At 38.9% G+C, this 25,548-nt stretch overlaps 1 protein-coding gene across 21 annotated transcripts in view; it reads left to right on the forward strand.

Annotated features, from left to right (window-relative positions):
- DST (dystonin) overlaps nt 1-25,548 on the forward strand; it is a 432,285-nt gene that overhangs the window by 248,706 nt on the left and 158,031 nt on the right. For 19 of the 21 annotated variants that reach the window (XM_070418341.1, XM_070418345.1, XM_070418343.1 and 16 more), the window contains 19 exons: nt 5,729-5,841; nt 5,932-6,038; nt 8,201-8,320; nt 11,576-11,671; nt 11,766-11,893; nt 15,332-15,425; nt 15,720-15,874; nt 16,542-17,004; nt 17,105-17,233; nt 17,389-17,466; nt 17,550-17,711; nt 17,801-17,905; nt 20,256-20,351; nt 20,926-21,051; nt 21,679-21,831; nt 22,029-22,183; nt 22,423-22,549; nt 23,269-23,452; nt 24,397-24,554. In XM_070418341.1, the coding sequence (XP_070274442.1) occupies nt 5,729-5,841; nt 5,932-6,038; nt 8,201-8,320; nt 11,576-11,671; nt 11,766-11,893; nt 15,332-15,425; nt 15,720-15,874; nt 16,542-17,004; nt 17,105-17,233; nt 17,389-17,466; nt 17,550-17,711; nt 17,801-17,905; nt 20,256-20,351; nt 20,926-21,051; nt 21,679-21,831; nt 22,029-22,183; nt 22,423-22,549; nt 23,269-23,452; nt 24,397-24,554 (2,749 nt within the window). Of the gene's footprint in view, nt 1-5,728; nt 5,842-5,931; nt 6,039-8,200; nt 8,321-11,575; nt 11,672-11,765; nt 11,894-14,908; nt 15,215-15,331; nt 15,426-15,719; nt 15,875-16,541; nt 17,005-17,104; nt 17,234-17,388; nt 17,467-17,549; nt 17,712-17,800; nt 17,906-20,255; nt 20,352-20,925; nt 21,052-21,678; nt 21,832-22,028; nt 22,184-22,422; nt 22,550-23,268; nt 23,453-24,396; nt 24,555-25,548 lie in introns of those variants that run through there. The other 2 variants (XM_070418360.1, XM_070418361.1) reach the window with 2 other exon arrangements.

The following is a 25,548-nucleotide window of genomic DNA, read 5'->3' on the forward strand; positions in this document are numbered from 1 at the left end:
ATTGTCTTAAATTTTTTTAAACACTGTGATAAAATACACATAATGTGAAACTTACCATCCTAACCATTTTTTTTCCAATAAAGTTGCTTTAAGTGCATTCACATTGGTGTGTGACTATCACCACCATCCACTTCCAGAACTCTTTTCATCTTGCAAAACTGAGACAGTATATCCACTCAACAATAACTGCCCATTTTCCCCTTCCCCAGCCCCTAGCCACCACCATTCTGCTTTTTATTGTCCTTTGTTTAACTGAGAAAGAGAATTGGTGTCCCCTGCCCTTCCAGATGATCAGATACCTCAAATCACAGAGTTGAAGCGCTTTTGATTTAAAAAACCATGTCTAGACTTCATCATTTACAATGCAGTCCAGACTCGGGCTGACGTGAAAGGCCCCCCACCCCAACCCTAAGTATGCTCTTTTCCTCTAGATTTAAACAATAAAAATCAACACTGGAAAAGAGTGAAAGGGATTGCTGTTTCATGGTGAGGACATAAGACAGTAGGCACGTTTGTGTTTATGTCTGCTTTGTGTTTGTCTTGTAACAATTATCTGATAATATTGTGTATTTAAAAAAATTGAGGTTGATTGACATATAACATTATATTAGTTTCAGGTGTACAATATAATGATTCAATATTTGTATATATTGTAAAGTGACTACCACAATAAGTCTAGTTAACAACTATCATCACACACAGCTACAAAAAATTTTTTCTTGTGATAAGAACTTTTAGGATCTACTCTCAGCAACATTCAAATATGAAGTACAGTATTATTAACTACTAGAGGCCCGGTGCATGAATTCATGCATGGGTTGAGGTCCCTCGGCCTGGCCGGCGATTGGGGCCGATTTTGGGAGGGGGGGGTAGGGAGGAGGGCGGCTGGCCAGGGGGAGGGAATGCGGGAGGTTGGCCAGCTGGGGAGAGGGACTGCGGGAGGTTGGCTGGCTGTAGGAGGTTGGCTGTGGGAGTGCACTGACCACCTGGGGGCAGCTGCTGTGTTGAGCCTTTTCCCCCGTGCTCAGTGTGTGTCATAGCAACTGGTCGACTGGTTGTTCGGTCGCTTAGGCTTTTATATATAGAGATAGTTGCATTTTCTCCCAGAATCGTATCTAATACTTATGTGAGCTGATATATTAATGAATGTTTGAGGACAGAAAGTTACTTTGAAGTATCTGTACCAAAAAAAAAGTTCTTATGCAATTTTAATGTTCTGCTAGTATGGTTATCTGTCAGTGTGGATATCTTAATGTTACATATACATGTATCCACATACATGTACACATATGGATGCATGTGTAGATAAGTACATGTGTGTGTATATGCGTGCATGAGGGTATATATATCTATTTTGTCGAGAAGAATACTTTTTAAAGATGTGTTGTATGAAAGATAAGCATTACTTTTATCCAAAATTATTTTATATTGCAACAGCCATTTTTTGGTAACCTTTTGTCCTATATTTTGGGAACAAATTAAGGGCACTAACCATGCATATAAGTGGTTTCTTCTTTTTGGCCTCATTTTATTTATTTACTAGAGGCCTGGTGCATGGATTTGTGCACCAGTGGGGTCCCTCAGCCTAGCCTGCACCTTCTCACAATCCGGGACCCCTCAGGTGATGTAGTAGTGCACGAAGCAGCATGCGGCCTGGGAGGAGCTCGAGCCCAGGCCAGGCACTGCACCGCTCCTGCTCATCCTTGCCCCACTGTGCCTGCTGCCACCACTTGGTAGTGCTGCCATTGAGGCAGGAGAGGCTCGCGCTGCTGCAGCTGCGCTTGTCAGCCATGAGCCCGGTTTCTGGTACCCATCAGTCAGCTGAGCGGCGCACTGATCACCAAAGGGCAGCTCCTGCATTGAGTGTCTGCCCCCTGGTGATCAGTGCTGATCATAGCAGCCAGTCAACTGGTCGTTCAGTCGTTTGGTCATTCGGTCGTTCGGTCGCTTAGGCTTTTATATATATAGATTTTATTACTATTATTATTTTATTTCTGACAGTATTACAGATGTTTCCCATTTTCTCCATTTTGCCCCCCTCCACTCAACACTGCCCCACCCCAGGCCTTCCTCATACTAGGTATCTGTCCATTGGTTATACATATGTATTCTTTGGTTAATCGCTTCCTGTCCCCTCCCACTCCTCACACCCCACTGAGATCTGTTATTCTGTTCCATTCATCTTATGACCTGTTTTGGTTTTATAATTCAATTTTAAAATTTATGTTATTTTCTTTATAGTTTCATTTTTTGTAAGCTATTTTAAGTAATTTATAGAAAAAAGGTGGCATATAAATATATGTTTTTAAAAATGGCAATCCATGATGATTGAGTCATTCAGAGGAGATTGCATTATTACAGAATAATGACAAAAGTAAGAGAATTGCCTCTTTTCCATAAAAAACTAGTATATATTATTTTAGGCAGCAGAGAGTTATATTACATGATTTTGAAAGGTTTCCAGAAATTAAGGAAATCAGAATAGTCCATGCTCAGCTGCCTAAACTATCATTCAGGAACATGGTTGCTGCCTTCTCCATGCTGACAGTATAGTGTAGTCTTTGGTTAGTCAAACCTGAAGTGGGAATGAAATTTCCTATTAATGCTACACAAAAAGGAGATTGCACAGTGCAATGAAACCCATCTTCTTTATGTGGAAAATAGCTGAAGTTTGTAAAGGTTGCGTTATCCCAGCGGGACTATGAAGAAAGAAGGAAGGGAGACAGGTCACAGCACGAGCCTCTTCTGGCAGCTCCAGCTGGATAGAGGCGAAGCAGAATGGAAGCCCTTCGAGGAGGATTAGGGGAGGGATAGGATTTTGAAAATATTCAGGCACTTACTTTTTCATAGTGGTTTTAAAATTTTATCCTTTTTCACTTTTTGCTTAATTTTTTAATGGAGGAAAGCCGGTTCAGTTTTTGTTCCATTAAAGTGTTAAATATCATGATAAAGAGGTGCTTTATCCAAACTCACGTATTATACAGCTGCTTTTGTGCTGAAATGACTGTGTCATTCAGGAGGGAGTTTTATGTTTTATTCTCTTACTCAAAAACTCGATTCTTCAGTGACTTGATTCATTCTGTTGGGGATTACTCAGTGTTCACCGTTCTTTGCTAATGGCAGGGTTCGCAGAACAACATGCTCTTTCTTGTTGGGGGACTTGGCAAATTCAGAAAGGCTGGTTTTCATTTTTTTCAAAATGTGTGAACTTTATGGAAGCAAAACAGTTTTTTGAACTTTAGGTATTTGTTTTTGTCTAGACTGTTATACACATCTGTTTAGTAATCCTAAAGTTGGCAGATTGTTCAAAAGGGTCTGTGTGCGGGGAAAAAAAGTTTCTACGTGTCTACGAAATGTTATTCCTAGAGTTTGTCATTTAATTCTTCTATTGGTGTCAGAGATTTATTGTTTCTATAATACATGCCAGGCCACTTTTCAGTGATCAAATTGGTGGCATGTGAAACACAAAAGAATTTCCTGGGAAACAAGTAGTAGATAATGGTAGCTGTAGTTCAAGGTAATGAACACTTCAAAGAGTTATAACACTATAACTAGATTTCTTTGGAAGTCTGCATTCTCATCAGATAAAAATAGGAGTACAAATTGCTGTTTACCTTCCTAAGATTAATGATATAATTTCAGAGAGTTTCTCATGTAAACAGCCTTCCAAATAGTAGTCAAAATAACTTGCATTTTCTTTGTCCCACTCCACCTCTGAGCCCTCCCGCTTTTCTGCACTCCTCAAGTGTGGAACCAGAGTGCCTGTGGGGTAGAGAGCCTTCTCTCAGAAGTTGATAAACAGGTTCTAACTCAGTGACTTTGGGACTGGATGCCACACTTTTTGAAGGCTTTACTGTTTCCACATTTATTTCTGCATTCTTTCAACGATTTATTATTATTTTTTGTTAATCCTTACCTGAGGATATTTCCCCCCCCTTTAATTTTTATTTAATTTTTTAATATGTTTCTTTATTGATTTCAGAGAGGAAGAGAGAAGGAGAGAGAGATAGAAACATCAACGATGAGAGAGAATTGTTGATCAGCTGCCTACTGCACATGCCCTACTGGGGATCGAGCCTGCAACCCAGGCATATGCCCTTGGCCAGAATCGAACCCTGGACCCTTCAGTCCATAGGCTGATGCTCTATCCACTGAGCCAAGCCGGCTAGGGCCCCCCTTTAATTTTTAAAGAGAGTGGAAGGGAGGGAGAAGGGAGGGGAGAGAGAGAGAAACCTCAATGTGAGAGAGACACATCAATTGGTTGCCTCCCACATGTAGGTGGGGATTTAACCCGCAACCCAGGTACTTGCCCTTGACCAGGAATTGAATCGTGAACCTTTGATGCACAGGCCAACACTCTAACCACTGAGCAACACCAGACGGGGCTAATGCTTTATTGATTTTTTTAAAGAAAATTAAAAAAATATGTTTTTATTGATTTTTAAAGACAGAGGAAGGGAGAAGAATAGAGAGATAGAAACATCGATGGGAGAGAAACATCATCGATCGGCTGCCTCCTGCACCCCCCTACTGGGGATTGAGCCCACAGCTCAGACATGTGCCCTGATTGGGAATCAAGCTGGTGACTTCTTGGTTCATGGGTTGACGCTCAACCACTGAGCAACACTGTCCGGACACTAATGCTTTATTTTTTAGATGAAAGTTTCCTGGTTGGCTTTTGGCCATATTTTGCCTCCTAATTTAAGGAGTATTTTAAAAGTCTTTTCTCATCTCGTATAGATAAAGCTAGGTACCCTTGTGGTTTAGAGCAGCGGTCGCCAACCGGTGGTCCATGGGCCACTGGTTGTCCGTGAGGTCCGAAAGGTTGGTGACTGCTGGTTTAGAGTATCATGTAAGTCCTACAGATTAGAAAGAGAAGTCTGAGGTAGGAGAGAGTGTGTTGTGTGTGGACATGCATGTTTGTGAAGATACAAACTAGTGCTTATTTAGCTATTTATGATTCAAATTACTAACTAACCAACCATTTACCAACTTACCTGCAGGTATTTATTGAATGTCTACCGAGTATATGCCACTCTTTATCTTAGCAGCAGAATCAAATACAAATGTGTATTAACATATGGTTCTTTCCACCTTGGTGTTGGCTAGTTGGGAGAAACAAGATGTACATGCACATTAAACAGTGAATTAACAGGGCAAGGAAGTATATGATTGTTCTAAGTGCCAACTTGACTAGTACAGGCCAAGGCGTATAAGGAGTTCAGGGAACAGGCAGAGAAAACAGAGAGCTGGGAAGATGAGTGAGGGCTCCACTGAGGAGATGGGCTTGATCTCTGCTTGCAGTGACAAATAGGATTGTAGAAGATGACAGTGACAGGGAAGGACATCCTGGATGGATGGGGGATGCCATGCTGAGTATAAGCTTTTGTGTTTGGGGAGAAACATTGAGAGATGCTGGCTGTATTGGAAGGGTGTTGAGTAGTGGAACTTGCATAGGTTGAATGGGACAGACGTTCTTACTGATTATTTGGGATTTGTAGATCTGACCGAAAGTTATGTGTGTTCAAATTTTTATATTTTTTCCTCATTACACTTGCCTTTGCCACACATTTCTGAGATAAGCAAGCAATTGTTTGGTGAAAATCTCCTTAACACAGGCTTAGAATTAATATTTTCAGGAGTTGCTATATGAATAGATATGCATGTAAATATAATGTTGAGAAAGGCACCTGAGAAAACGTAATTAATACAATGCATTTTTTCCTAGGCCGGACCTGATAGACATGAATACTGTTGCTGTTCAAAGCAACCTTGCAAATTTAGAGCACGCTTTTTATGTAGCAGAAAAAATTGGCGTTAACAGACTCCTGGATCCTGAAGGTGAGCTGTTGCCTTGACTAGATGTGGCCTGAAGGTTTGATCAACAGTAATCTGTCAACCTCTTGAAATAATTTGTGTTGCTGCTTTTAGACGTTGATGTTTCTTCTCCTGATGAAAAATCCGTAATTACGTATGTGTCATCTCTCTATGATGCATTTCCCAAAGTCCCTGAAGGTGGTGAAGGCATCGGTGCAAATGTGAGTATTGATTGTTTTTCATTCTAGAAGCTTCTGATTCGGCAATGTCTACTTAACCGAATTCTTTGATAGTGCTTTTTATCTTAAATATAAAATATTTTTAAAAGAAGTTGATTTTAATATGCTATTTATCAAACTGATATTGCATGCACTTGGAAGGTATCATTCCATTATTAAAATTAAAATATAACAAGAAAACACTTGTTCAGTATCAAAAAGTAGGCTATGCAGAGTTACTTTTTTTGATAAATAGTAGCTATAAACCACTGCATTTTGGAGGTACTAATTTTTTAACTTGCTATTTTACAGCTGCTCTACTTGATGTATTTCCATAGAATATCTCATGTTTGAAGTCACTTTCAGTGACGTTTATTACCTCATATGATTCCATGAGAGAAGTTGGCTCGGTATTGCTTCTCTGATTTAGCAGTGAGACCCAGAGGAAGGTGATTTATTTTGCCAAATTGACAGAGCTCCTTTGTAAGCAGGGCAAGGTCTCTGAAATGGATCTTTATTAGTCCACAGTTTTCCATAGGTTTGCAATTCCATTCAATTGTGCATTTTTTAGTGGTCATGCTAACAAGTGCTTATGCATTTCTGGAAGAGACAGGAAACCCTATACACATTCTGCACTTGGGGGTGAGCACCCCTCACCCTGGGCCTTTCTCCCTCCTCCTTGCAGACACCATTAAAAAAAATTTTACTTTGAAGATTTAGGAGCTCATCTTGGTGTGCTCTCTTTCCTGATATTTTACTTCACCTTTGTATGCTGCTGCTTTTAGACTTATTTTCCCTTTTCTTCCTCTTGTTCTTTCTCTCAAAAGCTTTATCTATTCTTTTGATCCCTAAATAACTTGCTTTTATGTTTATCCTCTCCTCTGATTTAACGCAGTTCTCCAAAGACTCAGTGTTGACTGTTGCTTGAGAATGTTTCTTGTGGCTATTCTATTGTCTCACTATCTCCACCCCATTCCTGACTCTTAGAACCAGGATGATAGCTTTCCTACAGTTTTCCATCTCTCCTTTTTTCCCCCCATCCACTCTGCACAGTCACCAAATTAGCTTGAAAATGTTCAGTGGCTACATATGACTTGCACGATTAACTCCATTCTAGATATTCTGACATTCAAAATTCTGCATATATAAATTTAGCTTTTCTTCATTTTTAGCTCTGACATCTCAACACAAACTGTTTGCTGGTAGCCAGGGCATTCCTATTTCAGAGTCTTGATTCACTTGGGACTCTGTCTTTTATGCACTCCTCTCTTCCTCCTTACGCGCCCCCCCCCCCCCCCCCCCCAACAATTACTGGAAGTTTGAGAACTGCTCAGGGATTGAGAACCTCTTCCCAAGGAGCTTTTAGTGACCACTTTAGGCACACTGATGCTTACCTGATTCTTATCTCAACTCCTAGCATATACTACCAGTTATTTCAACACTTAATTGAATACTGCTTTTCATTTTGCTCAGCTGTTCATATTATGAATCTCTCTTGTCTCCCCATCTAGACAGTAACACTTTGATAATAGGTATTATGTCTTCAAGCAATATATTTTTATTACGACACTTAGCACAATGCTTTGTGAACATAATGAGAATTTATCAAATATTTAATTGAATATAGCAGTTGACAACCTTCCAGTTTTCTCCATTTAAAAAAGTTTGCAAAATGAGTACTTGAGTAATCTCACCATAGATATTTCCTGTAGTTTTCATTCCTGTCTGGTTTCTTACATAATTTATAGCTCTTTTGAGTTTCATACATAAAGGGGACATAGATCTAAAAAGGTTGACAGAGTGGCAACCAACTTGGCTTATGCAAGCTGTCATTTCCCCTTCTTGAGCCCCTGGCAAGTTGATTGTGGAAGTCTTTTCTGCTGTGCTTGGGCGCTGCCTCAGAACCCTTCTCCACACAGTGCCCAGGCAGCCCTGTCTCTGGATCAGAATTGGCAGTCATCAGGCCACTGTGGATAGCATGGTTTTAAAGCTGTGTACGTGGGAAGGATTGGGATGCATGGAAAGGATGAGGACTGCGTGAGAAGTAAACCATTTAGCCGGCTTAAAGATATGTAAATACACAGAATGACCTTTGACTAAATTGTGTTAGATATGAATCTTACTATCTACAGCCATGGGCTTTTCCTGTCATTTTCTTGTTCTAGGATGTTGAAGTCAAATGGATTGAATACCAGAATATGGTGAACTACCTCATCCAGTGGATTCGACACCATGTGACCACAATGTCTGAGAGAGCATTTCCCAATAATCCCGTAGAACTGAAGGTCAGTGGCACTACAGGGGTTAAATAGGATTAACTTGATATTTAACTTGTAAATAATGCTGTAATAATTCTGTTATTTTAAATGTTATTTATTGATTGATTTTAGAGAGAGAGGCAGAGAAAGAGAAACATTGATTTTTTTATTCCACTTATTTATGCATTCAATGGCTGATTCTTCTACTATGTGCCCTGACTAGAGATTGAACCTGCAACCTTAGCATATTGGGATGGCACTCTAACCAACTGAGCTACCTGACCAAGGCAGTTCTGTTATTTAGAAGTTCAAGAAAAATTGCACTTGACGAGCCATTAATAAATAGGCATTTAAAAAATGTACTCATCTCCCCATTATACAGAGAAAATAGAGGTAAACATTAGTAATTAAAACATAATAGTAACAATATCTTAAATAAATTTATAGTCCCTTAGTTTTGAATTGAGGGTTTAAGGTTTGAGTCTCTGGAGGTGACCTTGCCAAATTGATTTTGGTGTGGGGGAAATGTTTGAAGTTCACCAGATGGCCGTGGTTGGAGGGACCATGGGTAGTTTGCACAAGGGTGACCGTGGTTAAGACTGTGCCTATGGTGTCAAATCCTATAAAGTCACTTTAGATCCTTTTGTATAGCAAGAGGTCCTTACTCTATTTCACTATGAATTTGAAAATACATACCTGACCTCTGGGATAAATGTATTCATGGTTTAGTAAAACATTAGCTACTACTACCTGGCCACTGTGGCTCAGTGATTGAGCTTTGACCTATGAACCAGAGGTCATGGTTCGATTCCTGGTCAGGGCACATTCTCTGGATTGTGGGCTTGATCCCCAATGTGGGGTGTGCAGGAGGTAGCCGATCAATAATTCTCTCTATCAATGATGTTTCTATCTCTCCCTCTCCCTTCCTGTCTGAAATCAATAAAAATATATTTTTTAAAAATGTCCTACTACCTAAAAACAGGTCTAACTCCTTGAGGCAAAGATATTATAGAAATATAAAAGACACTATAGATATATAAACTTAATTAAGAATGTGTTGTCTCACTTTGTATATGTATTAGGGTCTATAACAAAATAGCCTACTTTCTTTCAAGAAACATACAATGTGAATATTAACGGTAAAGCCTAATTCCTTGAATTATAAGCTTTGTTTTCATGATCGCACTGGAATCACAAAGACTGCAGTGACCCAGGGCGGACCCTGTTCAAGTTATTCACTGTGTTCAAGCATCTGTGCAGACCATCTGTGAAGCAGCTCTCCGTTCACAGTGCCAGGGGAGTTTGTCCTTGGCACGCAGTCAGCTTGGCCTGTGTTGATAGGATGCTTTTTAACTGCTCTGAAGTTGTTTGTGTGAAGTCTCCCTATGTGGATGTAAACATTTCCAGGACAAGAAGGATCCCCCCTCTATCACCACATCTACCACGAGCAGCATTTAGCCTAGAATGGCACTCTGTGCTTATTTACTGATGGACGTCTTGAAACATTGTGTTTTACGACCAAAACAATTTTCAGATTTCAAGTTCAAATTGTTTCCAAGTGGATTCCTATTGTCAGACACTTGGGTAAATTTGTACTGGCTTCTGATTAATGCAGATTCTTAAAGTTTTGGGAAAAGTTTGAGTGAATGAATACCCAGGTTACTTGCTGGTGCCTGGGATAGGATATAATCTACACTAATAAAAGAGAAACATGCAAATTGGTGTCATTCCGCTATGCCCACCAGCCAATCAGGATGAGTATGCAAATTAACCCAACAAAGATGGCAGTTAATTTGCATATACAGGCGCAGAGCGAAGACTGAAGACGACTGAAGACTGAAGACGACTGAAGACTGAAGAGGCTTGGCTTCTCTGCTGCGGTCGGATCGAAGGCCTGGGTCCTGGGTGCCGGAGGAAAACTGGTGCTGGCAGCCAGGGGAAGGAAGGCCTATTGCATGAATCTCTTTGTGCAACGGGCCTCTAGTATAAAAAATAAAAAATATGTGGAGAAAATGCTAGTAATGTTATTAGCTAGCAGAACATTGAAAGGAGTCCTTCAGAAATGTGTCTGTCTAAAGATCAAAAGGGACTTTTTAGAAAAACAACAACAGCATGAATCAGGATGAAATAATTAGTATACACTTATTAAATGTGGAGATGCTTTATCTACATCATTTTTATGAAGGTCCTTTTTAGTAAATATAATAAGAGATTCCAAATTAGTATCTGCAAACTAGATAATAATTTAATTACATGGTTGAAATGTCTATAATAAAGCAGTAACCATTAACATCTATCTCTGTTGACTAAGAGATCTGTTTAACTTAGCCAGTGGGACATTGACCTCAAGTTTTAACTCCATCTATCTGATAAGAATTCTGTTTTTCAAGGATAGATCCATGGAATAGACAAGAACAGGTTTTTTTTTCCCCCTTTATGGAAATTGTATCAGATTATTTTTCCAAAAGCTAATTTGCCACAGTTGGAAAGTATGTTTTTCTTTTTTTTAAAAAAAATCCTCACCTGAGGATTTTTTTAGAGAGAGTGGAAGAGAGACAGACAGAGAGAAACATCGATGTGAGAGAAACACATTGATTGGTTGCCTCCTACGTGAGCCCTGACCAGGGCCTGAGCCAGGGAGGAGCCTGGGACCAAGGTATGTACCCTTGACCAGAACCGAACTCAGAACCCTTTGATCCACAGGCTGACGCTCTACCCACTGAGCCAGACCAGGTAGGGCAGAAAGTGTGTCTTTTAGGATGTGTTTTCTTGTTTGTTTGATGAGACTGTTAATAGAGCCCTAGTAAGTTCTACCGCGGTTCATTATCTAGACCAGTGGTTCTCAACCTTCTGGCCCTTTAAATATAGTTCCTCATGTTGTGACCCAACCATAAAATTATTTTCGTTGCTACTTCATAACTGTAATGTTGCTACTGTTATGAATCGTAATGTAAATATCTTATATGCATGATGGTCTTAGGCGACCCCTGTGAAAGGGTCGTTCGACCGCCAAAGGGGTCGCGACCCACAAGTTGAGAACTGTTGATCTAGACACTGGTGTGGCACCTGCTGAATCACAGCACACATCAGTAGTTACACTCTCATCAAGTCTTACATAACCCAATCGCTGGCAGTTGGTATAGGCCTTGAGTATCAATTTTATAAAAGAATTCCACCGAATGCATAGGACACAGTCGGTAGCATTTGAAGTGGTAACATTATGCCATAATGAAAACAGGTCTTTGAATGTTGAGCCTTCATTTATTTTCCCTTTCATTTTAGGCACTTTACAATCAGTATTTACAGTTTAAAGAAACAGAAATTCCCCCAAAGGAGTCAGAAAAATCAAAAATCAAACGCCTATATAAATTATTAGAGGTAAGCAGAAATTTCCTTTTTTTGTCAAGTGTAATTATTCATTTACTTGTTTTTACATACTTGCTTTGAATTAATTTTTTTAAATTTTCTCCAGATTTGGATAGAATTTGGACGCATCAAACTCCTTCAAGGTTATCATCCAAATGACATAGAAAAAGAGTGGGGGAAGCTCATCATTGCCATGCTCGAGAGGGAGAAGGCGCTGCGTCCAGAAGTAGAAAGGTAAGCTGAGTTATTTTTTCCATGGAAACCCGGAGGATGAGTGGGCGTCTCTTTGTTCTCATGTCAAGAACGTACATTTTGGAGCCAGGATGACCTAGGACCAACATTTCCCGTTTCTGTTTCCCTGGCTATGTGACCTTGGATAAGTCACTCAATCTTTCTGATGTTTCATTTTCTTATCTAGAAACTCTTCTAAGAGGTTTGAGGGATTAAAGCAGTGAAGTAATGTTTAAAAAAGACCCGATAGGCTGGGTTGGTCTGTGAAATCTCATCTAATTAAGGTGGTAACAGGTTTAAAGCCTATCCAAGTAGCCATGAGAATTTCTCAAACTGGCTTTTATTTTTTTTCCCTATTGACCCCGTCCCCCCACCTTCACTGCTGTGTCCACGGGTTGTGCATATAAGTTCTTTGGTTAATCTCATCCCACCCTTCCCCCCTTCCCTCTGAGATTTGACAGTCTGTTCCATGCTTCCATGTCTCTGGATCTATTTTGTTCGTCAGTTTATTTTGTTCACTAGATTCCACATATGAATGAGATCTTGTGATACTTGTCTTCCTCTGACTGGCTTTTAAAGCACCAGGGCCTGGATCCGGAAGCTTACAGGTCCATAAAGAACTTATTTTGCTTCTTATAGTTTTGGCTGTGACCCCCTTTCTGTGGGGCCATGGAAACCAGAGTATGGACTGCCTCCATTTACAGGGCAGTGAGGTGGCTTCCAGAAAATACTCAGTAAATATCAGGTTAAGTTCTCCCTACAAGTGCATTTATTCCATGAAATTGTCACTGACTTCATCATTCTGTCTCTACTCCTCTACTCAGTGGCCTGGCAGGTGCTTTGGGAGACATGTGTTGGATGCATTTGTCTTCATTCTAGTCCTTACCTCCCAGCCTGACTAGTGGGAATTGGAATCTCTGTTCCTCGTTAGCTGTGAGCTCCATGGGCCTGGGCTTCCACTCTCCGCCTTTCTCACACCACACCCTCCTCGCTCTCTCCCCGCAGCCACACTGGCTCTCTCAGGAGCTCTGAGTGCCAAGGTCCCACCCTCCCCCATACCCAGGAGGTTTGCAGCCCTCTGCTCCTTTGGCAGGGAAGTCCAGTTCATCCTGCCCCGCTCTCTTTACTCCTCATCATTCTCAGATCTCGGCTCCAGTGTTACTTCCTCAAGAAATTTTCCATGGTCTCCTAGGCTGGTGCAGATGTCTTGTTTATTATAACTCTTGTGTTTACATGTGTTGTTCCTTCATGGCACTTATCTCTGTTGTAATTTTGTATTTATTTCTGTGATCATTTGATTAAGGGTTACCTGTTCCACTGTTACGAGCTCCAAAAATGTGGAGAAAAACGTGTTTTCACTGCTCCTTGTGTGGCCAATGTTTAACATGGTGCCAGGCACATGGAGAGGCGCTCAGTATACTCATGCTCTCTGTGCCCCACACTTGACCTCAACATTGTTGAAATGGGACATAAAGCAGCGACAATACGAGGGCAAGTCTAACTTGTCAGCCCTTTATGAAATTACTGCTCACACTCGTGTTAAAGCTTAATATTATATCAACATAACTGGATCATTGGAACGAAAATAAACTTGAAATACACGGGATGGAACTTTTATGGAGGAGGCATTTGTAGGCGATTTCAAGTGAGATACTAAGTTAATCATCTGGAGTAATGGCCAAGTCTGCTAGAGAAGGGATATGGAGTTGATTTTTTAGTCATCAGAATAGTAGCTGGAGTTAACTATATGTTAACAAAAGAAGGCAGTGTAGGAGTTCCAGGTCCAGGAATCAGTCCATCCGGATTAAATTAGTAGCTCAACTTGCAAGCCACGTCATTCTAGACAAGGTTATCAATCTCTTTAAGCCTCAGTTTCCTCATTTGTGAAGAGGATGTAGTAGTATCTACCACATTTGGTGGTTATGAGTATGAGGTGAAGTGGTGTATGTAAAATGATTAGTTGATTTCCAGGCACATAATAATTGCTTAATAAACATTAGGTGCTGCTGTTACTATTTTGGGATTTTCTGTTTACTAACTATATAGGATGTCCACCTCAAAAAGTATACATACACTTTGACTAATTATAAAGGCAGTGTTTATTAAAATACATTTCATTTTCAAAATTGAGCTGTCAGCTGTTAAAGTGTGCATACAGTTTTTGGGGACATACTGTATTTGATATGGCACTTCCAAATTCCCCCTTTTTTGCCTTCCAAAAAAAATCAAAGCAAGTTTGGCTTTGTAGTGTTGGGGGGTTAAGAAGATATTTAGGAGCTTGTTTGGATAAATACTTTAAGTTTTCTTGAAGCAACAAGTTATTTGGCATTAACCATATATATTGCAAATAATAGCTATGTGGCATGGGAGTGTGTAGAAGACAAATGAGAAATTCTTTTCCAGGGAAGGAAAAACAAGCATAGTCAAATGAAATTTGCAAGCATTGTCTCAATAGTCTACTTAGCACTTTGGCTTTTAAAAATATAAAGTAACTATAGTAAGATTAGAGTCACATTCCTGAGAGCATGTCACTTAAAGAAAGGTAAATGGGTCATTCTCCAGTTAATTTAACCTGACAAACAAATGACATGCTACTTAAACGGGAATGTACTTTCTTTCTCATCACATGAATTTGTTTACACATGCTTATAAATGCCACCGTTCAGCCTTATTGTTATTTGGGTACAGACCTGGCCCTTTATAAAAGTCAGGCTGTAATTGAATATTTGTGGTTTTTTAGCTGATGATTGCTATTGCCTGACTAACTTTTACTAATTGTACCTGGGCTTCGATGAGGCATCTGAGTTGTTTTTTAGGTGGTTGCAATTGGATGACACTTGGTGAAAATATTTGGCCAGGTTTTTTTTTCAGTGCCGCCCCATCAGCCTGCCTTGTCCATACTTGCAGGGTTTTAACGCAAGCTACAAAAGGCAAACCTCAGCTAGCAAACTCGTGGCTTTAGGCGAGATTCTTTTGAATAGTTATCAGCGTATTATTTTCTGTGTGTTGAATATGCATGTAGGAGCATATTTAAGGAGCCATTAAAGCAGTAACATTCAGCTGCCACTTTTTCACCGTTAGAAGTAGAGCTTTCTGCAGACCTACTTTTTAGTCTACTTTTACTGGTCAAGAAGGAATATCATTTCAGGAATAAAAAATGCACAGTAGTAGTTACAGCTACCATAGTAGTGATTCTGTGTTTAGTAACACTACTAGCACTCGAACCAGCCTTGATTCAAATGAAAATTTTCTCTCTGTTCATTGTGGGCCAACACTGATCAACTCCTGCATTAGCTTCGGCAATGAATCCGTGGATGGACACAGGTATTGAATCGCTGGTGTGGGATTGTGTTTTAGTCTCAGCGGACGGCATTTTTCAGCGATTGTGAACTCTGCGACTTCGGAGGGAGAGGCTATATTCTCTTTTGTTCCTTCTTTCAGGTTGGAAATGTTACAGCAGATTGCCCACCGAGTTCAAAGGGACAGTGTCATCTGTGGAGACAAACTGATACTTGCTCGAAATGCTCTTCAGGCTGTAAGTTAATTTTAGGAGCCTTTGGAATTGTGGGAGAGGAATCTGTGAATTTGGATGAACTAAAACGTTTGCATAGCATTTGGTCAATTCTTGGTATTTTTGTCAACTGAAACTTAAGGTTTGTTAAATATTATGAGCAGAATTTGCTCTATGGAGAAATAGTCAACAGAGGCAAAACATATTTTTGAACCGTAAGGGAAAAAAGAGAACTCAAGTAGCCTTGTGTTCCAGTATATCTTACTAGTTTTGAAACTTTGTTTCACAAAATTAATATTGACTTCTCTTAAAATACAGGATTCTAAAAGATTAGAATCGGGGGTGCAGTTTCAGAATGAAGCAGAAATTGCCGGCTATATACTTGAATGTGAGAACCTCTTACGCCAGCATGTAATCGATGTGCAGATACTGATTGATGGAAAATACTACCATGCAGATCAGTTGGTACAGAGGTAAATGTGCTACTTACCTATTCATGCCCTGTCCTTTTGTTAAAAAAAAAGTTAGAGTTAAAAGTCTAGAGTTAAAAAAAAAACCTAGAGTTAAAAAAGCAAAAATTGTAAATGATGCTTTAATTCTGTTGTTCCACTTTTAGAAATCAATAACAATTTAGGAATTATAACAATAAAACATTTAAATAAATACAGATAAAAAACTTTTGGTTTAGATGAGAAATGTTTTATAATAACAAAAAATTTGGAAATTTCCTAAAGGTCAAATAAGAGGAGAATTATCACATCATAGTTTAGTAATTATGTTCATTATAAATGATAGTTATAAAGACTGTGTGATAATGAAAGTGCTCATGGTACAATTCCATGAAAAAAATGTGGTGTAAAATTTTATCAATATGATTACAATGAATTTTTCAAATAATAGACTTGACTTAGCAGTTTAGATTAACAGAACAACTGGCTGGAAAGTACAGAGTTCCCATATGCCTCCTGATATGACTCCTTCTCCTATTAACATCTTGCATTAGTGTGATACATGTGTTACAATTGATGAACCAGTATTGACACATTATCGTTAACGAAAGTCCATAGTTTACCTTAGGGCTCGCTCTTTATAAAGAATGCCATTTATATTATAGCTCATCCCTTTTGATTTTCTTTTCAGGGTCGCAAAACTACGCGATGAAATTATGGCCTTAAGGAATGAATGTTCCTCAGTGTACAGCAAAGGACGCATGCTGACGACAGAGCAGACGAAGCTCATGATATCAGGAATCACTCAAAGTTTAAACTCAGGATTTGCACAGACCTTAAACCCCAGTCTGAACTCAGGGCTGACCCAGAGTTTAACGCCTTCCCTGACCCCTTCTAGTGTGAAATCTGGCCTGTCATCAGGTCTGACTTCCCGCCTGACTCCATCCCTCACTCCAGTTTACACACCTGGTTTCCCAACAGGATTAGTTCCAAATTTCAATTCAGGAGTAGAGACAAATGCGTTGCAAACCCTGAAGTTGATGCAGATCCGAAAGCCCCTTCTAAAGTCTTCTTTGTTGGATCAGAACTTAACAGAAGAGGAAATCAACATGAAATTTGTGCAGGATCTTTTGAATTGGGTTGATGAGATGCAGGTAAGAAAGTGTTTACCTGAAAGTTTCCATCTTTATTGCTATCAATTTCTTTCTTTTTTTTTTTTTTTTTTTTTTTAACCTAGAGTCTTTCTGTTTAAAGGGGCAGCTGGACCGCACTGAATGGGGATCAGATTTGCCAAGTGTTGAAAGCCATTTAGAAAATCATAAAAATGTTCACCGAGCTATTGAAGAATTTGAATGTAGCCTTAAAGAAGCTAAGATCAGTGAGGTATATGCATTTAAAATCTGTATCTATCTCATTTTAGCTTACTGTTGTTTTGCTTTTCATGTAAAGACCCTGTGACAAAATAATAGATACATTGAGTAGGAATCAGAATTCTTCAAGATTCCTAACCTTGGTGTCTTTTTTACACCATGTTATAGATCCAAATGACGGCGCCTCTTAAGCTAACTTACGCAGAAAAGTTGCACAGATTAGAGAGTCTGTATGCAAAACTGTTGGTAAGTTTTTTTTTTTACATTTTCTGTTTCCTTTATCTCTGTTTGGCAAAGACATGATTCTTACAATGGTTTCCCTTATAAAGAACACATCCAGGAATCAGGAACGGCACCTTGATACCCTCCATAATTTTATAACTCGTGCCACGAATGAACTTATTTGGTTGAATGAAAAAGAAGAAGAGGAAGTTGCTTATGACTGGAGTGAAAGAAATACCCACATATCCCGGAAAAAAGATTACCATGCTGTAAGCGCAACTTCGGTAATTGAATATTAAAGTGGTATTTCAGGTTTAGATCATTTTCTAACACATTCCCGAACTCTTTCTTGAATTAGGAATTAATGAGAGAACTGGAGCAAAAGGAAGAAAATATTAAGTCAGTTCAGGAGATAGCAGAGCAGCTACTTCTGGAAAACCACCCAGCCCGATTAACTATTGAGGTGAGTCAGGAGGCGTAATAGTCATGCTTGAATATCCACATTCGATTATCACCCTATGTATTTTTTTTATTGCTGACAAATTAAAAAATGCCAGCTATCCAATTTTTATTACAACCTGGCTCAACAGTGATGTTTCTGACACATCATACTGATTTGTCTTCACTTTCCTTGATCTACGTGTGTCACCTGCCCATCACTTAAAGTAAAGGTGCCTTTGTCAACCCTGTAACCCAAGAGGTGAATTGCAGTAAATACGAAGGACCTTGACTTTTCAAGCTGTGATGTTTTATTTCCTCCTGCCTTGTGCCATTGCACAAGTGATGTAACCTTGCTAAGCCTCACCTACCTACCCAAATGGGAAAATTGCTTCTAACCTGAAGAGCTGTGGTGAGAATGAGAGCAATAATGTAAGGTTACTACTCAGTATAGTTTATGGTGCGTAGTATGTTCTTAAGATGTATTAGTTACTGTTATTTAATTAATAGTTGTACTTATGATCTAGTTTTGTGAGGTGCATTGAAATAACACCTTGGAAAGGCCTCACTGGAGTGCACATTTCTAATCCAGAAGGTGGAGAATTGATGTGGGATTTATCAGGTTGCCCGTGCGGCGGCGGTGGTGGTGGCGGCGGTGGTGTGTTTAATTTTCTGGCCTGATATATACTGGTTAGAGTTAGTGAATTTTTAAATTTGACTAACAAGAGGGGGAGAAGAGGTTAAGTAAGGTGGCAAGGAGCATCAGACATGGATAGATGTGGTGTGTCTCCAGAGGAAAATGCAGCTGTGCTTACAACGGGACGTGCCTCACAGTGTCTCAGTTGAGGAAAGAAATATCTTTGTTCACTGAAATCATCATGACTCAAAAGATTAGTAAAATTTCAGGTCTCATTGGGGAGTTTTGGGAATGTTACATTTGACCTTCTTTTATATGAAAATAGGGTTTTGCATCCACATGAAATGCCATATAGGAATCTTAAAGACACAAGAGCAGGAGGGATAATAAGGAAAGGAAATTAGAGTAATGAAGGGTCTGGATACACTTTTGTACGATGATAAACTAAAAATAGAATTGTCCTCAGAGTAGAGAGATGAAAGCTGTTAGGAAATATGATTATAGGTTAAGAATTGTGATGGAAATAGAAAATGTGGATGTGGACCTGATTACTTTTATGTAGAAATGTTCATCTAATTGCATGTTTCTTGAGGATAAGATTAGTCATCTTTATGATTCCATTGGCCTAGGCAATGTCTTGTGGGTACATGGATAATGGTTATCAACAATATTTCACATTTTATATGAAAAAGAAACTACTAATCTAACAATGCACGATAGGTCTTTTATAGCCATTTTACTCAAAGTGGCTTCACTTGGGGGAACAGGTAATATGATCATGACATGTTGCCGGATTTCCAGTGCAGTTGGAAATGCACGTACATTCCATTCAAAAGCTTGCCTGAACATAGGCTCAGCAGGAATGAGATTTTCCAAAAGGAGGAAGTATGATAGGCTTACTTAAAGCATCTAGAGCGCCCTCTTCTGGAAGGCATTGAATTGCACCTTAAATATAAAAGGGTATTTCATTTTCCCCTAAGGAGGTATCTTATACAATATTTTTGCCCTCATGAAAGATATGCTTTGTCTTAAATAAAGGTTAAAGCAAACAGATGTTTTAATAAAAATTTCTAGTATTATGATTTTTATAACTCCAGAATTACAGTGATATAGGATTGATTGCATACTCTCTTCTCTACCCTACCACCACCCCCCTAAATATTTTCCTGGTAAAAACAAAGAAATTAATTCCTCCAGTCCCAACAGCTTCTGGCCTAGTTTTAGAAGCAAAAACAAAGAGAAAACTACAAGATCATATATTTTGTGTCAAAGGCATATTTTATGATCCAGAAATACAAAAATTCAGAGAGAAGAGAGAGAGATGAAGGGACAGTGTCATAAAGGAAAGGAAATGTGAGGATTCCACAGAGTAGAAAAAGGAGTGATGAGAAAGAAGTAAAGGGTCAACTTGCATCCATTTCAAATGTTAAATTTCCTTTTCATGTAAGATTAGCTTCCTTCGTATATTTTAAGAAAAAAACAAACTTTTAAATTTGAAAGAAATTGACTGGACTGATTTAAAAAGTTGACATTTAAACTTCTAGGACTGGCTTTGGGCAAGTGATAATCTTAGATTAGAGGGACATTCACTACCCTAATTTTCAAGTCTTAATCTGCTAAAAAAAAAAAAAAATCTTACCATCTATGTAGATAGTAGAGTCTTTTATCCTTTGAAAGCATTGCTGTGTATGGATGTCATTGTTCTCCCCACTGACAGTGACTGGGTTTTACCTCTCAGGCCTACCGAGCGGCAATGCAGACACAGTGGAGCTGGGTCTTGCAGCTCTGCCAGTGTGTGGAGCAGCACATAAAGGAGAACACCGCCTATTTCGAGGTATGTGATGGAATCGCCACTTCTCTCCATGGCATTGTGATTTCGGCTGACTCACAGAGAATGCTTTCATCATTCATTGTCAGACACATGTACCTAAGGTGCAGGGGAAATAAACTGAAATGTTTTGTTTGTAAGACATAAAGGATACCTTGAAGCATTCTATTAAGGAGGAAATCCTTAATAAAAACAATCTTAAAGTGTCAAAAAAATCTTTATTTTACAAATACATCTCTTACTAAGGAAGTATTTTCATTACAGAGAGTCATTATCAAGAACTCTTTTTAAAAATGTATTCTTCTTCAGAAGTTTTAAATTACTCTTGGACTTTCACCCCTACCTAAGAATTGTTTGGAATCTAACAAACCTTGGATATTTATTGTTCATTCATAATTATCCAAGTTCAAGAGTTGTTATTTGGATAAAGGAGGGATGTAGCTATTACGTTGCATTGTTGTGATTTTATTCTGTTCTCACCGATGAGGGGTACACACAGAGCCCTGGTAATTGAACTTGGTAACTGTGTACTTTACTGGCATATAATATACTTTAACTACCAGTTTTCATCTTTCCCTAGTTTTTCAATGACGCCAAAGAAGCCACTGATTACTTGAGGAATCTGAAAGATGCCATTCAGCGGAAGTACAGCTGTGATAGATCCAGCAGCATTCACAAGCTGGAAGACCTTGTTCAGGAATCAATGGTACTAAGAAGATTACCTAGGAGTTTCATTAGTAATGTAAAATGTAAAATGGGAATTCGGTGGTTTTTATTATATTTTTATAGGAAGCACAACTGAATATTTCATTAGTACTCTTGATAATTCCACTTTGTTCAATCAAGCATTTAAACATTCAGTTTTAGTATTTTTTGGTAACATAAAAAAGTATTTTTTTTAGGATAGCTTTGATATTTTAAAATGCTTAAACAGTGTTTTGTGTGTGTGTGTGTGTGCGTTCATTCAAGTACAAATACTTAAGTACTTTCTGTATCATAGGTACTGTTTTAGGTGCTGGAGGCAGATTATGAACAAAACAGATAAGAAATCCCTACCCTCATGGTGCTTACAGGCTAGAGGTGGGCGTAGGCAATAAACATGGTAAATCAGTAAAATATATGTGTATGTTAGACAATAGTAAATGCTAAGGAGGAAGAAAACAATGAAATAAACCAAACCAGGGAAGGGTGATGTAAGAGGGGGTGGGGAAGGGTTGAAAGTTTAGACCTTGGGGTCAGGGCAGCTTTTCTGATGGTTGCATTTCTGTAAAGCCCCCAAACAACAGAGACCACAAGTCTTTTGCCATTTAAAATCATCCTATTTATTACCTAGGAGGAGAAAGAAGAGCTCTTGCAGTATAAAAGCACAGTGGCAAGCTTGGTGGGGAGAGCAAAAACCATAATTCAGCTGAAGCCAAGGAATCCTGACTGTCCACTCAAAACATCTATTCCAATCAAAGCCATCTGTGACTACAGACAAATTGAGGTACTTAAGCTCCTAGAAACAGACCAGTTTCTGGCCTTGTTCATATATTTAAAAAGTGAGGTCATATTGCTCACGAGTAAATTTTTCCACCTTAAGAAAAAACAACAAAAAGTAATCCCAAGATTGGGTATGGAAAAAAAAAAAAAATTAGTCAACAATGATCTCATTTGGTTGTTCTGTTCTTCATTTTAAACCAGATAACCATTTACAAAGACGATGAATGTGTTCTGGCGAACAACTCTCATCGCGCTAAATGGAAGGTCATCAGCCCCACGGGGAATGAGGCCATGGTCCCCTCTGTGTGCTTCTCAGTCCCTCCACCAAACAAAGAAGCGGTTGACTTTGCAAACAGGTGCGTATGCATTAGCTAAAAACAGACCCCTCGTTTGGGAAGCTCTCTGAAGGTTAAAGAAATAATCAATACTTTGTCAGGGCCCACAGGATCAGAAGGATCTAAAACTAGCAAACATGGGCTATTTCACACCCACATACGCATACATTAAAAAAAAAAAGAAAGAAAAAAGAGAAATTGTAGCATGTGTTCAAAGGGAGGGAAAAGGCTTAATCTTTGTTTTCTTTCATGTATTTCAGAATTGAACAACAGTACCAGAATGTCCTAACTCTTTGGCATGAGACTCACATAAACATGAAGAGTGTAGTGTCCTGGCATTATCTCATCAATGAAATTGATAAAATTCGAGCTAGCAATGTGGCTTCAGTAAGTGTAAATCTACACATCAACCTAATCTGTCCAAAAATGTGGGGTACTTTGTCATGAAGAGTAGAGTTTGTATTTGCTGTACAATAGGATGAAGTCCAGCGGAGCCAGTATTCGTTCATTCATTCCATGCTATCTGTTATATACTTACTATTTACGGGGCACTTTCTAAGAATTGGGGTCATCTGGAGATCACATATTCCACTTAGTGCTTATATTTTGATAGGGAGACAGGATATAGTGTTTGGACTTCTAGAGATGAGTCCAGTTTAATTTCATTTAATGAGTTTTAGAGTCTTGTTCTTCTTTTTTGAAAAAATATATTTTATTGATTTTTTACAGAGAGGAAGGGAGAGAGATAGAGAGTTAGAAACATCGATGAGAGAGAAACATCGATCAGCTGCCTCCTGCACATCTCCTACTGGGGATGTGCCCGCAACCCAGGTACATGCCCTTGACCAGAATCGAACCTGGGACCTTTCAGTCTGCAGGCCAGTGCTCTATCCACTGAGCCAAACCGGTTTTGGCGTCTTGTTCTTCTTTGTTTTTTAAGACCTGAAATTGTTAGCAAAGAGGGAAATTAATTTCAAATGGTTCTTGTATTTATGGCTATTGATTTGAACTGGTCTATACCATGAAACTTTAACCTGAGATCTGTCCCATTTAATTTTAACTCAGTACCATAGTCACTCAATTATATAATCATTGGTCTTCTCTAGGTAAAGACAATGTTACCTGGTGAACATCAGCAAGTACTGAGTAATCTACAGTCTCGTTTTGAAGATTTTCTGGAGGATAGCCAGGAATCCCAGATATTTTCGGGCCCAGATATCACACAGCTGGAAAAGGAGGTTAATGTGTGTAAGCAGTATTACCAAGAACTTCTGAAATCTGCAGAAAGAGGTAAAGCACGGGCATCCTTTTCGCGCCCCCACCCCCATCGGTGTTTAATACAGGCTATTTCCTGCTCTGAATGGGAATTTCATTCTTAGGTGTGTTATGCTACCTATCAGCCTGTGATAGGTAGACACAGTTGCGGAAAAATTAAAAGCATGTTTCAGGTGGGAATATGCAAAAAGGGATTAATTTTTTTCTAGTTGATGAATTAATAAAAAGATGCCAACCAAAGAGTATGACAAATGATGGCATCTTAATGCATCTGCTTTTCAACATTTTCATGATTTTGCAATGTAGTGTTCAGAATGATGATCTTTTCATTTCAGAAAAGCTTCAGTTATTTTTCCATGTACCAAACTTGGACTTTAAAAAGACTTTCTTCTTTAGAGGATCTTTAGATTCACAGCAAAACTGAGAGGAAGGTGTAGGGATTTTCCATAACCAAACTGGGGTTTTACACGAGGGGTTAAAGGAAAAGATTTTTGTCTAGTTAATTTTTGTTTAATATAAATTTTAATATAAACTCTTCTGATATTACTTAGAAACAAAAGCTGTATTAGTAATATTCTACTTTTAAAAATTTTAAACATGAACATATTTTAATCTACCTTTCATTTTAAGGACTTTTATTTAATTTTTTAGGTAATCTGCAACTAATACAATTCACATTTTCCTGAACATAAAAGAGCAATATATTACTTTCCTTGGACATGATACAATAGAAATGGGTACTTCAAATAGCATTAGGGAAATTTTATTAACTCTTTGTAAATTGTAAGGTCACTATTTTAAGGTTTATATCCTTAGGGTGGGTTTGTGATGCTATCTGGTAACATTAGTCTGACTCACTATGTTCCAGTAGAAATAAAACTGCCATAATAAAACATGAGCAAGAGCATCCAAATGATAGAAAATAAGATGTTTCCCAAACATTATATTTACGTTCACAGAGGAGCAAGAGGAATCAGTTTATAATCTCTACATCTCTGAAGTGAGAAACATTAGACTGCGGTTAGAGAACTGTGAAGATCGGTTGATCAGACAGATCCGAACTCCACTGGAAAGAGATGATTTGCATGAAAGTGTGTTCAAAATCACAGAGCAGGAGGTGAGATTTGTAAATGTGTTGGGGTAAAATTTAACTTAAAGTAAATTACTATCTTAATGACTGCCAACTCCTGTAACTTCTTACATGCTCAACTTTGCCCAGTGATCACTTCATAAGGTCTGATTATGCTCTTATGGCTTATTGTGAACCAGCATTCTTTAATTCAGTTCTACCTCTGACTCAGGTAAATAGGTTCCCTTTTACCTATCATGGTGGAGGCTGTAAGGGCTTCTCATAGTGCAAATCATTAGACGTTTGTTGACCATATGCTACATGCAAAAGCACTAAGTTAGATGATTGGGCTTGAAAAGATGAGCAATAAGGGAATTATTGATAACAAAACTTGATACTCTGGCTTAGTTCAGCCGTGGGCAAACTATGGCCCGCGGGCCGGATCCGACCCGTTTGAAATGAATAAAACTAAAAAAAAAAAAAAGACCGTATCCTTTTATGTAATGAAGTTTACTTTGAATTTATATTAGTTCACACAAACACTCCATCCATGCTTTTGTTCCGGCCCTCCAGTCCAGTTTAAGAACCCATTGTGGCCCTCGAGTCAAAAAGTTTGCCCACCCCTGGCTTAGTTCCTTTGATAAAGAAAAAGTAAAGAATATGCATAATTTTTAAGTCACTGATCATAATGTAAAACGTGAGTTTTAAAACTGTTGAAAGAGCCCTGGCTGGTGTTGCACAGTGGTTAGAGTGTCAAACTGCACGCGGGAGGGTTGAGGGTTCAATTTTCAGTCAAAGGCATGTACCTGGGTTCGATCCCCGGCCGGGTTGGGGAGCCTGCGGGAGGCAACCAATCCATGTGTCTCACATCAGTATTCCTCCCTCTCCCTCTCTCCCTCTGTTTCTCCCTTTGTCTTCTCCTCCGTCCCTCCCTTCCACTCTCTAAAAATCAATGGAAAAAATATCCTCAGATGAGGACTAACAAAAAATAAGCAAACAAACAAAAACTGTTTAAAGATGCCCCATCTGGAGTGAAAACCTA

This window comes from Myotis yumanensis, unplaced genomic scaffold, assembly GCF_028538775.1.
Source record: "Myotis yumanensis isolate MYYU_CA2020_CCGP unplaced genomic scaffold, mMyoYum1.0.hap1 SCAF_6, whole genome shotgun sequence".
In the NCBI taxonomy this organism is placed as follows: Eukaryota; Metazoa; Chordata; class Mammalia; order Chiroptera; family Vespertilionidae; genus Myotis; species Myotis yumanensis.